This window comes from Phlebotomus papatasi, chromosome 3, assembly GCF_024763615.1.
Source record: "Phlebotomus papatasi isolate M1 chromosome 3, Ppap_2.1, whole genome shotgun sequence".
Taxonomy (NCBI): domain Eukaryota; kingdom Metazoa; phylum Arthropoda; class Insecta; order Diptera; family Psychodidae; genus Phlebotomus; species Phlebotomus papatasi.
Genome location: NC_077224.1, coordinates 76,220,194 through 76,233,503, shown reverse-complemented (window position 1 = coordinate 76,233,503; position 13,310 = coordinate 76,220,194). Strand labels below are relative to the sequence as shown.

Below are 13,310 nucleotides of genomic sequence, written 5' to 3'. Positions count from 1 at the left end.
ATCTGTATTTTCAAAATCCCTAAATCCATCTCAACGTTTTTATCTCGAGAAATTGTGCAAAAAAAAAGAACTAAAGCAGACAAACGCTTGTCTCTGACTTTAATAAAATTAAATCTAATATACAAGACATGAGCAAAATGACTTGTATGTCTCCACCCACAATGACCTCGTATGTATAGTAATCATCAGTGGGTGCAAATGTGAGCATTTATAGCCATATTTATACAAAATAAATGAACAATTATCCTTCACTATGAGCCTTTATTAATTTCTTCTTTGTATTCTTATTGCTTCGTGTCTGGCCAGAAGAAAGTACCACTGAAGTAGTGGTATTTCCTCTTGCACAAAAGATCAATATTACAAAGTAATATCAGTAATATACCAATATTTCTCTTCAATATGTAAAGGGACACTCTTGATGAAAATTAATTAGACATTTAAACAAAAACTTAATTAAAAGTTCCCAATTTGCACGAAAATTCACAAAGAAAAAAACTAGCAGAAAGGACAGCATAAAATTTTAATCATTTTACTTCAAAAATTAATTTATTAGGATGGAATGTGTTGCCACGGATATAACCATAACGTACCAAGGCGAAAAGTTGAAATGTCTGGAAATCTCGCGGATATTTTTAACCACATTTTTTATATAATATATTTCGTCAGCCAGAGAGAGAGTTTCATAAGAAATGATTTATTGCCTTTTGAGGAGGATTTAAACTTGTGCTTTCTAGAGGACATCAAAAGACCGCTTTTCCTTTTCAAAACCACAATTGGAGTAATTCTGTGGTTAATGTAAATTCTAAACTCAACCCCTTTTGCCACGCCTCCTATTCTACTATTAGTGACATGAGATTGAAGTTTGACAGTTTTGTATTTAAACTTGATAGCACTTATAGTTTTGTATATTCTAGGGTAAAATGAATTGAGTCTATTAGATCGATTCTTGTGAACTTCCATGACTTTCACCCTTAGAAAATTTCTGACACTGAAAAGCAGTAGAATATAGTAAAGGGGTTTCTTCATCCATCCGTCTAATCATCACTGTCAATTTCATCTTATTTAATTATAAAGTAATTTATTAGCAACTTGTTAGATAGAGATTGATCTATTTTTAACTTGTTTCGAAATTGAAAGCAACTCTTTTGCTGTGTATCTCCAAATCTTGCCTGTTTTTGGTTGAATTCCACGGAGTGTAAATAAAATCATTTTGCTTAGATCAACATTCGTCGTAACTTTCTTATTACCAGCAGTGACGAGTAAGTTACAACAACTGCTGAATCTAGCGATTATATAGAAATAAACTCCATATCTTTCGATATTACACACAGAAAAATGGAAAATTCTTAAACAGAAACACCCACGAATTTAATTTCAAATCCCATCCAATGAATGCCAAAGCCCTAATTTTAAATCCTTGATCATTAGTTTTAGTTGCAATTTGCAAATCTGTAGACATTTTTCATTTTCCAGCTAATGCTGAACTTAAGTTCCCGTTCTCTTAACTTGAAAGAGCTAGGGATTCTAGCCCATTTATTTCGCTCAGAGCTTCTAAACTTAAACGCCTCGGGGATTCACGTCCAATTTAACCCTCTAACGGTGTTTTCTTTAATATCCAAAAAATTAATTAAATAATTTTGTCTAGGGTAATTAATGGTCCACTGAACTCAAAAATACCATCCGTTCTTCATTATCTTTTTCCGTTTTGGCGCCAGGTGAGAAAATGTAAAGACCGCTTCCAGGCGGTCATATCCGTTTAAGGCATAAAAAGACTGAAATATTTTAATTGAAAAATAGTGAACAAATAGTAAAATAAATGAATTTTAAACGCTTTTTATAGATGAATGTTCTATGATTATCCAAGAAATGATAATTTTTAGGAAAAAACGTTTATAATTTTTATAATTAGACGTTAATGAAGCTCAAGATGTTTCAATAAGACTGATTTTTACCGAATAGGTCACAGATCAGCTATGAAAACGTCACTTTCTTGTATAATTTGAAGGTCCTTTGAAATACATTGCTCATCTTCGGGTTTTATTTCACGATCTGGGGCATTGAAGAACGAATTAAGGAACTCATCATCACTGTTGAAGTCTGTTTCTTTATCAATTTCGATTAATTCGCAGAAATCGACCATTTTACTCATTCTGGACAGTCTTCGTGTAATCTGAATTGTTTTCCATGATTAATATCTTGCAAAATAATAATATATTTTACTAGAACAACCAAAACAATTAAATAAAAAATCGGTAATTTTTGAAAATTTTACCCTTGAACGGATAAGACTGCCCACAGGCGGTCTTCCTTTTTTTCTTCTAAAACTTTTACTTCTAGTTTTTTCACACTTATCAATTGAAATATACAAACTAGAAGAACATATCTTTCAGGAACTAAGATTCTTACTACAGTTAGATTACTTTAAAACAATCTTTTTTGCGTTTGAAAATGCAAAATGTCGCGAGCAACATTTTGTTGTTTTTTCTCTGCCCTGTCACACATAACTGAAAATTGTAAGCAAACGAAAGGTCAAAATGAGTTCAACTTCAGAATATAAGTTAGTAAAACTATAACTAAGGACACTGTAGATATTTCAACTTCAAATAAGTAATATTATCGTAGTAAATGTGATTTATAGAATGACCGCCTGGAGGCGGTGTTACCCTTTAGAGGGTTAAGTTCCAGGAGTCTTATATATTCTTAAATTTAGAGTCAAAATTTTTCTGTGTATACGAAATTTCCCTACTTCATAATCTGATCCAAGATATCATACCTTGTCATTAATTTCAGTAATCTGACGTTTTGAGGAAAGTTAATTTTACCAGAAGAGGATTCTGTAACAGTATGACAATGTCAAATGACAAATTTTCGTGGTGAAATTCTGAACGAAGACTGCATTAAAGATTTAGATTATAATTAATTAGTTAATTAATTAATTAATTAATTAGATTAAGATTAAATAAATTTGTCATATGACATTGTCATACTGTTACAGAATTCCTCTAAAGGTCCGTTATAACACCCAGAGGCCAATCGGTTTGAGATAACAACTTATGAAATTTGGACTCCACAACCATAAGTCAGTCATAGGATTGTTAATAAATCCTTCCATTTTGAATAAGATACACGATTTTTTAGTTTCGTTTTTGACGGATATTTTGTATATATTTATAAGGGAAGAGCACCATGGATCGGAATGTTAAGAGACATGCCCCATATTTAGTTAAAAATATAAGGCCCAAAACACTTTTTTGTATTTTTGTTTTTGCTAAATAATCTATTAATCATCCATTTAACTATATATATCTGTGCATTTCATTTTTAAATATTTACAATAAAGTAATAAAAAATAGATGTAATTACTACAAACTTGCACTCTGTACCTCGGATCGTCATGAATTTAAATCAGGTGTATTTCTATGAGAGTTAAATGGTAAAAAGATAGTTAATAATTTTTAAATATTCATTTTATTTGGAGCAACGATACGGTATTAACCTGACGATCCGAGGAACACTGCCGATCGTTGGTGCTCTTCCTTATTCTTTTAACCCTTTAACGACGAGACACTTTTTACGGACTGAAAATCAACAATAAAAATTAAACTGAGAAACATAATCAATGATAAGTCTAACATCTAACCTTGGAAAGTCCAACAGAGTCTGATTCGGTGTATTTTCTGCTTCTATGAACAATAGGCACAAAAATAGCCCAAAAATTTAAGTAATTATTCTGACAATACCAATGAATAATATATTCCGCATTAATGAAAAATATTACGTATGAGTATTGTAGTTTTTATTGCCAAAAGGGTTTTGCTTAATAAAAAATTGAAGTTTAAAAAATAAATAAAATAAATTATTAATTTGAGAATTTAAAAGTTCGCCATTTTTAAGATTAAATATTTACTACATATTAAATAGCTAGAGACTTGCAAAAAATATTGTAGATTCCTTCAACCTTCTACTTTGCAATAAGTCAATAACACATAAGAAAAAAATAACTCTAGGTTGTCAGGAAAAAATATCTTCTTTATGGGACATCGGTGTTCCAATCGTCCTTAAAGGGTTAAAGGAATTTCAGCTTCAAATGCTAAATGGCTTTAGAAAACGTACGTCTGTCCATTAGGGCGTTTCAACTAGGAAAAATTTTTTTTGGCACTATTCTCACGGTGCTGTATTTGATGAGACAAGAAAGTTTTTCTTCGACGACCATATGATCAGACGCTGTTTAGAGGTGGCTGAACGTCCCTGTCTGTAGAACAAATTTCTGATTTTACCGGATTTTACACTACAGAGAGGGTCGTTCAGCCACCTCTAAATAGCGTCTGATCATATGGTCGTAGAAGAAAAACTTTCGTGTCTCATCAAATACAGCACCGTGAGAATAGTGCCAAAAATTTTTTTTCCTAGTTGAAACGCCCTACTGTCCATGTAAAATAATAATCAATTTCGAACTTATTTAGGTAAAGACTTTTAGATTCCGATTCATAAAATCGATTAACTTGATTTAACCCGGTTTTGAACCAATATTTAATAAATAATTTATTATTACTGAAAATTAAATTCAACCCTTTATGCAACAGTAAACGGGTTGTAAAAACGATTTTAAATCTATTAATAAATAGTACAATTACAAAATGAAAAAAAAATGCTTTTTCAATAGATTCGAGATCGTTAGTAATGTTGTTTCACCCCATAATTTTTGGCCTTTCAAACAAGTTTCTTTATCCACACAGAAAATAGTAAAACCTATTTTTATTGCAGAATAATAAAGTTATCAGTTTAAGCATTTTGTGAAAGTCTGGTACATTATCTCAAGTATTTTTTGCTTGGTGCAAGAATTTGTCCTTAAAGTTTGCGCGAGACAAATAATTTCGAATTGCTGCTGTATAGAAAAGTTGTGAAACAAATAGAAATCCACCCTGAAGCTAGAGACTCAATTGTCTGCAGTCCAATAAATATTTGGATAGTTTTTTTTTATTATTATTCGCTTCAGAGGGAATGAAAGTGAAATTCTCAATAATTCACCAAGCAAGTTCATTTCAACCCACCTTGACAACATGGAGTTGAATAAAAAGTTGGAGTTCACGTGGTTTAGAAAGGGGTGAAGGTAAAAAAAAATCACTTTGAGGGTGTACGTACAGTGTACTGAGAGTGTCCGACTGGAGGGAATGAATTTAGGGTGAGATTTTAGCTGAAATTCATGGGAGTTCTTTTTTGCCCTTGCTGTTGGAGCAATAATAATTCGATATTAATAATGATTCTGGGGATGGAAGGGCTTACCATGTATTTTTTTTTTTACATCTTTAGTCCCCTTTGGGATTCCAATGTGTAGGAGTTTTTGGGGGAAAAGGTGGGGACAGTGGTTCGTAGGTGGAGTAGAAATAACGTAACATTGTCACGAGGGGTTCCTAAGCAATTTTTGGAGTGAAGGGTGTGTGGAATTGATTGTGTTTTCAGTGAGATTTGCGTGTCAATCGTATTGGGCAAAGCAATGATGGTTAAATACGTTATCGTATATGAATTACCAAATTTAATTACATAAGATTCATGTAAAAAATAGCAGGCATAAACTCAGATAAGATTATAGAAGTTGAGATACTTTACAAACAGCCGTCGAGTAGATGCAATTAAGAACTAAGTTCATCAAAGCATTTAATAGACCTCCAGTATATAATCAAGTCTTAAACGTTAACCGTTTCGAAAATTTTGAATTATTAGTATTAATTTCGAAAGTTGTGATTTTTTCGAGTATTTTTTTTTGTCAACACTTCGCGAATTATTAAATTTGCATTCTCGATGATGTTGGGGGAATTGTGCTGATGGAATCGTGGAAAATCCCTCCTCAGGAACATGGAAATCCGCGTACTCGTTAAGAGTCGATACAGCTGTTAAATACAGTTGTCTTGACGCGATGAGGTTGATCATCGAAAATATAGACCATCATTTAGCGGTAAAGGATCTATACTAAAACTATTACACACTGGGAGTTCGAGATCAAGTATTAGAAGTTCTTTGCATAAATTTCTTTTACCTGATCCTAAATATTCTTGAGGATTAGTACATTTGGACCTCCAGAAACTTACCCATTAACAAATCAAACATGTAGGGAATCCGTACTGCGGAAGTACACAGGAACCGTATTCCTAAACCGTGCAGAGCGAGTTCACTTTTTTTGTTATCAACGCAACACACCACACAATGGGTACTATATAGGTAATTCATATGTGTTGCTCTCCCGAAATATAGGCTTAAATGCAAAACTTTTCACATAAGCCAATACACTTGGAAATCATACCTCAAACAGATGTTTTGGGCTTCATAACATCCAATGCTGTGTATCCTTGTTCTTCTAGACTAGTGTCGTCTGTCTAGTCTAGGTTCTTAACAACCAAAATTGTCATTCCTTAAAGTATTTTACATAATTTTTCCTCAATTTATTCGTAGATGGTTTTATTTACTTTTAACAGTACATTGCATTTATTTATTTAGTATTAGTAAAATAATAAGTAAATATTAATTATATTTATTGAAGTACACACTAAGTACTTTATTAGATTTATTATTATGTATGACAGTCGTTCTATGATGCTAGTCTCTTGTGTTCGAATCCTCTTTAAGTCACCAGAATTTTTTTTTCACTTATACCATAGGGGAGACTGGGGCAAAAAGTCACAAAACCGATATTTTATTTTTTTACAAGCTACTCGAGCGTTTCAAAAATTTCTAATTAGCGCAGTTTTATAGGAAATTTACCGCTCTACAACTTTGTGAAAGTATTTTTCCTCTATTTTGTAAGGAAATACGTTTATCGAGCCATTTTTTAAAAGATAATTTTGTGATTATTCTCAAAACTGCTGGGGCAAATAGTACCAGACATTTGGTATTATCATATTTTGATTCGCTTCATTGCAGTCTTCCGTAAATTTGAAAAAATACCTAGAGGACATATTTTCATAGGAAATTTATTCATCTATACCTTTGTAAAACACCGTTTTCTCTGCGAAAAAAAGTGAAAAAAACAAGAAAAACGCTTTTCAAGCTATTTTAGAAAAAAAAACACACACACAAAAGACTGCAAATCGTTTGAACAATCCAAGCAACAAGCGGCGAGACATGGTAATGACGTTTCTTTTCGCCGTGAGACATCAGAAATTGCTTCGCTTTTTGTTAATTTTTGCTCTATAGCTTTTGTTACTTTTTACCCCAAGTGGCTATTTTTAATAAAAGGATTTCTGGAGAAAAGAACTTTTGTGAAATTCTAAAATAGATAGAGGATTCGTATTCAAAAACTCCAAATTATTTAGAAAATATTGACCAGTAGTGCATCAATTTTGGAAAATAAGTAGGTAATAATTGTTATCTTCTGCAAGGAAAATATTTCAAAAATAGGGCTAAAAATTTTGATATTTTTTATTTTCTAAATTCTTTGTTCGAATTCTAAGGAACTTACGAAGAAGGTCTATGAAGGCTATCTATAGAAAAAAAATTGAGCAGCTATCTGTTTTACCTTGGAAGATATTGAATTTTGAATTTTTCGATTTGTGACTTTTTGCCCCAATCTCCCTTATGGTATGGGTCTGTTATTAATTGATTAACAAAACCTAGTTCATCTAAGGGCTGTTTTTTTTGGATTAGGACCTAAAATTATAATTTTTGATAAGGATTTATGTTGCCCCATTGTGCCCTACTAATCTTTCTTTTTAATGCTTTTTTTTTATTTCAATACTGAAATGTTCTTACGTTTATATTTTACCAACTTTGTTTGTTGTATGTTGTATCTAATGTTGTGTGTACGAAATCGGAAAATTACGTCAAATAAAATATGAATAGAGTTATTTTTTCAAGAATAAGAAAAAGTCATCTTTTTAAGGAACACTTTTTTTTAATAATTTCCTATTTTTATTTTATTTTTTTATGAAAATGAATTATTGCAATATATTTACTTTGTAATTTAAATAAAAATCGCGTAATTTAATATCACTTCTGGGTGAGTGTGTTAAGGAGTATTCGTATGATATTGTCGTCTCTTGGTCGCAATTTAGTATTGTTGCTCAACTGTAATTAATCAATATTCAAAAAAGCAACTTCCCCTCCAGAGCTCTATCCCCATTTTATTTGTAATGTTTTCTGTTTCTATTTTTAGACGGGGGTGAAGGACACGTGGGCACCGTGTGTGAAATTGGACGATCTGGATCGGCACATTCACCAGAGAAAACTGTCGTTGTTAATTGGGACTCTGGTCATCGGACCAATTACCGAGTTGGCTATCAGGGTCAATATGATTTAATTATCGTAGATAATGCGCAAATTGGTGAGTTGTTTCGCTGTGAGACAAGTTTTTTTTATATATATCTTATGGGAATTTTGATAAAATGTGACTCTCCTTTTGTATCTTTCTCAGGTGTAAAACATCCAAATATCATTTGCGATGGATGCTCAAAAGTTGGAATAGCTGGAATACGATTTCGCTGTGCGCAGTGCTCGAATTTTGATTTATGCTCTGCATGCTACGGCAGTGATATTCACGATTTGGATCACACATTCATCAGATACCAGACAAGTAACTCAGTCGGGTAAGCAATTATTACTCTCATACACTACAGATAATGTTTAACAGAGTTGTAGAAATTGCGTCATAAAATCATTCTCTAGATAAAAGTAATTGGTATATTCATTGATTTATCATAACAGTTTATCAAATTAAATTCACAATTAATTCATAAAAGATTCCATTATAACACTTTTAGGTGCAATATGAAAAACAAGTATCCTGAAAAAAAAAAGTGTTGTGTTATCTAAAAGCTTCTCAATTCTGATTCATCATGATACACATAAACCAAAATCTCCCTTTTACACTTCACAACCAGCCAAACAAAATGCATCCCCCAAATTGAGCCAAACGTCCTTATTGTATGCAACCAACACGCCCCAAGTGATTTATACTGATGATGTTGGTCCAAAAATCGATTTTTACTTCACTTACAGGATTTTATTTGCAATCTTTTCCACTATTTTTCTATCATATCTGTTCTTGAATACTTTAAATGACGTGTTTTTTTCTGCTGCGATAAAATGAGTCCAAAAACTGTGAATGGCTGACAAAGTTTGAAAAGTCTTTAAGAGTATTCAAAATGCAATTTAAATCCCACTGCATCGATTAAGAACTCGATGTTCAATTACATTTTTTTTATAATTACTGAATTTACTGTGTGAATAAATAATGGATAATGCTATTTGTAGGTATATAATTTGCTTCAATATTAATAAACTTGATAGATTTACCATCTAATGGATTATTTTAATACCAAAAGTTTATTTACCAACAGTGAATTTATATTGAACAATAGCAAAAATTTTATCAAAAAAAACTTTTCTTAAAGTGATTTTTTCCCTAAACTTGCGGCTTTTTTTTTTGGGACAGAGGAAACATTAAATTGATAAGTCGCAATGTGATATTTTTGATTTTAAGTTATCATGCAAATGAAAAAATTTATGTTTTGTTAGAGTTTGTTAAAGAAAAACAAACAAAAAATAGTTAAAACAATATGATTTTTAATTGAATTTGATCTTAGTCAATTTTTCTCAAAAACTAGGTTTTAAAAGAAATCGACTGTACTGAAAAAATCGAAATTACGCCAAAAAGAAACAGCTTTACGGCGTTATCACACTTGCACATTAAAATTTTAATGTGATTCACATTAATTGTCGCTTGTGAGCGTTCAAATATGTTATTTGTATCTTTGAGTCACTTATAATATTTGGGGTTTTTCTATTTATTTATAAAGAAGTGGACTTGGCCTGCAAAAATAAGTTTAAATTTACCTAAAGCATAAATATTTTTCACGTTAAAAAATTAAAGAGAAATTCGCATTAATTTTTCGCATTAATGTTATAAATCAATTTATATCAAATTTTGCGGGCCAAGTCTACCTTTTTACCAACAAATAGATCAAATTTTGAATATAAAATTCTTCAAACACACAAATTACACATTTGGACTCTCACCAGCGACAATTAATGTGAATCATATTAAAATTTTAATGTGCAAGTGTGATAACACAGTTAGACGATAATGGATTCCATTCCGTAGATGCCTTAACTCTTTCAAGATCACAGAATATGTAGAAAACCAATTTTTCGCTTCTTTTTATCAAAAATATCTTAGCTAAGGAATTAAATAAATATATCCTAGATTATGACGTCCTTATATTTTATAATCGTCCACAAGAATTGGATTTTTATCGGTTAGAAAAACAATCAAAAATCTTGTTTTCCTCAGAATACTTATATTTCCCTTTGGGTACACTCAGTCCCCAAAGATACAAAAGAGTTAACACTACCGATAATATAATCAATTACGCTTACAAAGAAAATTATTTGAGCGAATCATACGGAAACATTTAGACATCGTCTTCATTATGTCCTGATGGACACACTTACGACTAAAGTCCAGAGACGACTAAGCTCGTTCATAGCCAAGTCAGTTCCTGACACACTACAAACGAGGCTTAACATTTTCTGGCACTAACAAAACATAACGTTCGTAGGTTTTTATGCAGATATTTCTACTGAAATGCACTAGTACTCCTTTGAAAATAAAACTACTTGTAGATTTACTTGACAATTCACTATAACAACAAGAGATTTTTCTTTAGAAATATCTGCATAAAAACCCACGAAAGTTATGTTTTGTGCATACCAGTGAAAGCTAATCCTCGTTCGTAGTGTGTCAGGAACTGACTTGGCTATGAACGAGCTTAGTCGTATATGGACTTTAGTCGTAAGTGTGTCTAGGGCATTATTCTCCGGATTTCACCAAAGGAATTAAATATCATACTCTTTGAATCTTCCGTATTTGAGATTAGTTAGACGGACGATGTTTCCAGTCTTCGTTTCAAGAACACTCCAAAAGTTCTCAACCGGATTTAAATCTAGACTTTCAAATGACTATCGTTCTATAAAATTAATCAAATGACAAAGTTGACAGACAAAGGAATATCGAAGTTTTAGGTCTGGTAGATAAACCTTGAATAATCCGGCTTAAGACCCATTATACAAAAGAGAGAAACTAAAAGTTTCGTCAGAAATATAAAATATTTGAAAACAAAATTTTCTTATTCGTCATCGATACTAACTTTTCTACACTGAGAAAAAATAGGTTGCGATTAACTTTTTTTTCATAACTTTAACACTTTTTAGTTGTAAAAATATATAAGCATTTTTTAATGTTGATTTTACACTTTTCGATGGTAAAATTAACATTAAAAAGGGTAACTTTAACCCTTAATACGCCTAAAGGGGGTAATATTTACATCGATTTCGGATCTATACTGCAGTGTAAAATTAACATTTCCGAAATGTTATTTTAACTTTTTCGGATTTCTCTCAGTGTATGAATCGTTTCGTATCTTCTTAGGTCTCTTCAAATAAGGCTATTTTTTTTATATTTTTAGACAATTTAGACAATATTAATCATTTCCATGACCAAACATCCCCTAATGGGTGTTTTATATGGGATTCAGTAGACCTAAAGTTTAACTATATGGCTTAACTTATTATGCCAATTTTATTTAGTAAAAATTTTGGATGAAATTAAATATTAGGATTAAATAATGATCCATCATTGAGAAAAAAGAGGCTGCGATTAACTTTTTTTCGTCATAACTTTAACACTTTTTGAGTGTAAAAATATATCAACATTTTTTAATGTTAATTTTACACCTTTTTAATGGTAAAATCAACATGAAAGAAGGGCAACTTTAACCCAGAATACACCTAAAAAGGGTAATATTTACACCGTTTTCGGATCAATACTGCAGGGTAAAATTAACATTTCCGGAATGTTATTTTGACTTTCTCGAATTTCTCTCTCAGTGATTAAATAATGATTGGTAAATCTTTATGAAAACGAACCTTAAACTAGATAGTTCATGGTTTATCGCTCTCAACTGAAACTGATGTTCAGTAAGCTATCGATTTTGATCGATTTTATAGAATAGGCTGTAGGCGAACAAAAATCACTTATTGGTTGATAACTGGTTCATTACTGAATCACAACCGATTTATAAAATCACTCAAAACATTTCCTAAAATAATACACTTCAAGTGTATTATTATTATTATTATTATTATTAATCGTGTCGGGGATCTCAGTGGCGCAATAGGAAAAACCGTTGGGTCTTGGACGGATGAGATCTCTCACTCGACTCTCACAGTGAGTTCGAGTCCCGCCCGGTGCAAGCAACTGAATGTCAGAAAAAAAGACATTTAACTGTGATAAAACGTGATATAAATGCACCGCCTCTGCCCAAAAATGTGTGGGAGTATGGAAGATGCATCCACATCACGGGGAAGGCGCTCCTGGGCTTAGCATGGTCTTAGCTTATTCTTCCATCACGGAACACAACAGCAATATAACATGATTACATTGTAACAAAATATTCCGATACGATTAATAATAATAATTACTCGTGGTGGAAGGATCAGTCCCAGTCAGTGCCCGGGAACTGTCCAGGAGCACAGATTTAGTTTCCATACGGGCCCTAAATACGCGTGGAGATTCCTTCCTTGTAAATTGAATTTCATATAAAAATTAGTTATCGGTTATAAATTGGTTCATTATACCGTTTTATAACCGATTGTAACTGATTCAGTTTTATCGGAAATTCCAAGACCGTTCTAACGCGCCCAAACATAATACCATTTGGATGAGAAATGCGCTTTCTAGAGCATTTTTAATCTTTGTCCTTGAGAAACCGTTACTAAAAATTATTCAACGCGGTATCAAAAACACGACGAGTTTTCGGGCGATCCCAAAAAACATGGTGGAAGGAGAGGGGTGAGGGAAAATGAGTAACATGAAAATGGTTTATATGGAGGGGGTCCCCAGAAGGTCCCAAGTTTCTATCTCTATCCCTTTGGGCTTTTAGGCATGGTAACGACGACAGCCAGATGGACACACAGCCTGATAGATGGATTATATACTGCTCTCTCTGTGGAGTTCGAGCAGTAAAATTCCTTTATTGGATTTCTCATGCGTAAAACCGGATTCAGGGCTGAACACTTTCGTTTAGACGGACACTACCATCAAAATTGTACCAGTGCATAATTTTCTTTAAAGGCTATAATTATCTCTAAATACTTAAAAACTATTATTCTTTTTGTCCAAAAAATAAAGAATTTGGTATAATTTGTTTGTGCACTAATTATTAGAATAGAAGTACAAGAACATTTATACTGTTTTTTTTTTTTCAAATGATAATCTTATTATAGTCTGCAAAAAATTGAGAAAAATTTGAAAGAAAAAC

General features: G+C 32.0%; 1 protein-coding gene across 5 annotated transcripts in view; it reads left to right on the top strand.

Annotated features, from left to right (window-relative positions):
• The window catches only part of LOC129805803 (E3 ubiquitin-protein ligase MIB2), an 86,474-nt gene that overhangs the window by 47,992 nt on the left and 25,172 nt on the right, over positions 1–13,310 (top strand). For all 5 annotated transcript variants that reach the window (XR_008752127.1, XR_008752126.1, XR_008752128.1 and 2 more), the window contains exons 3-4: positions 8,147–8,314; positions 8,405–8,576. Coding sequence is in view for 2 of the 5 variants with exons in the window: in XM_055853974.1 (XP_055709949.1) it covers positions 8,147–8,314; positions 8,405–8,576 (340 nt within the window). In the remaining 3 variants the exon portion in view is untranslated. The remainder of the gene's footprint in view (positions 1–8,146; positions 8,315–8,404; positions 8,577–13,310) is intronic.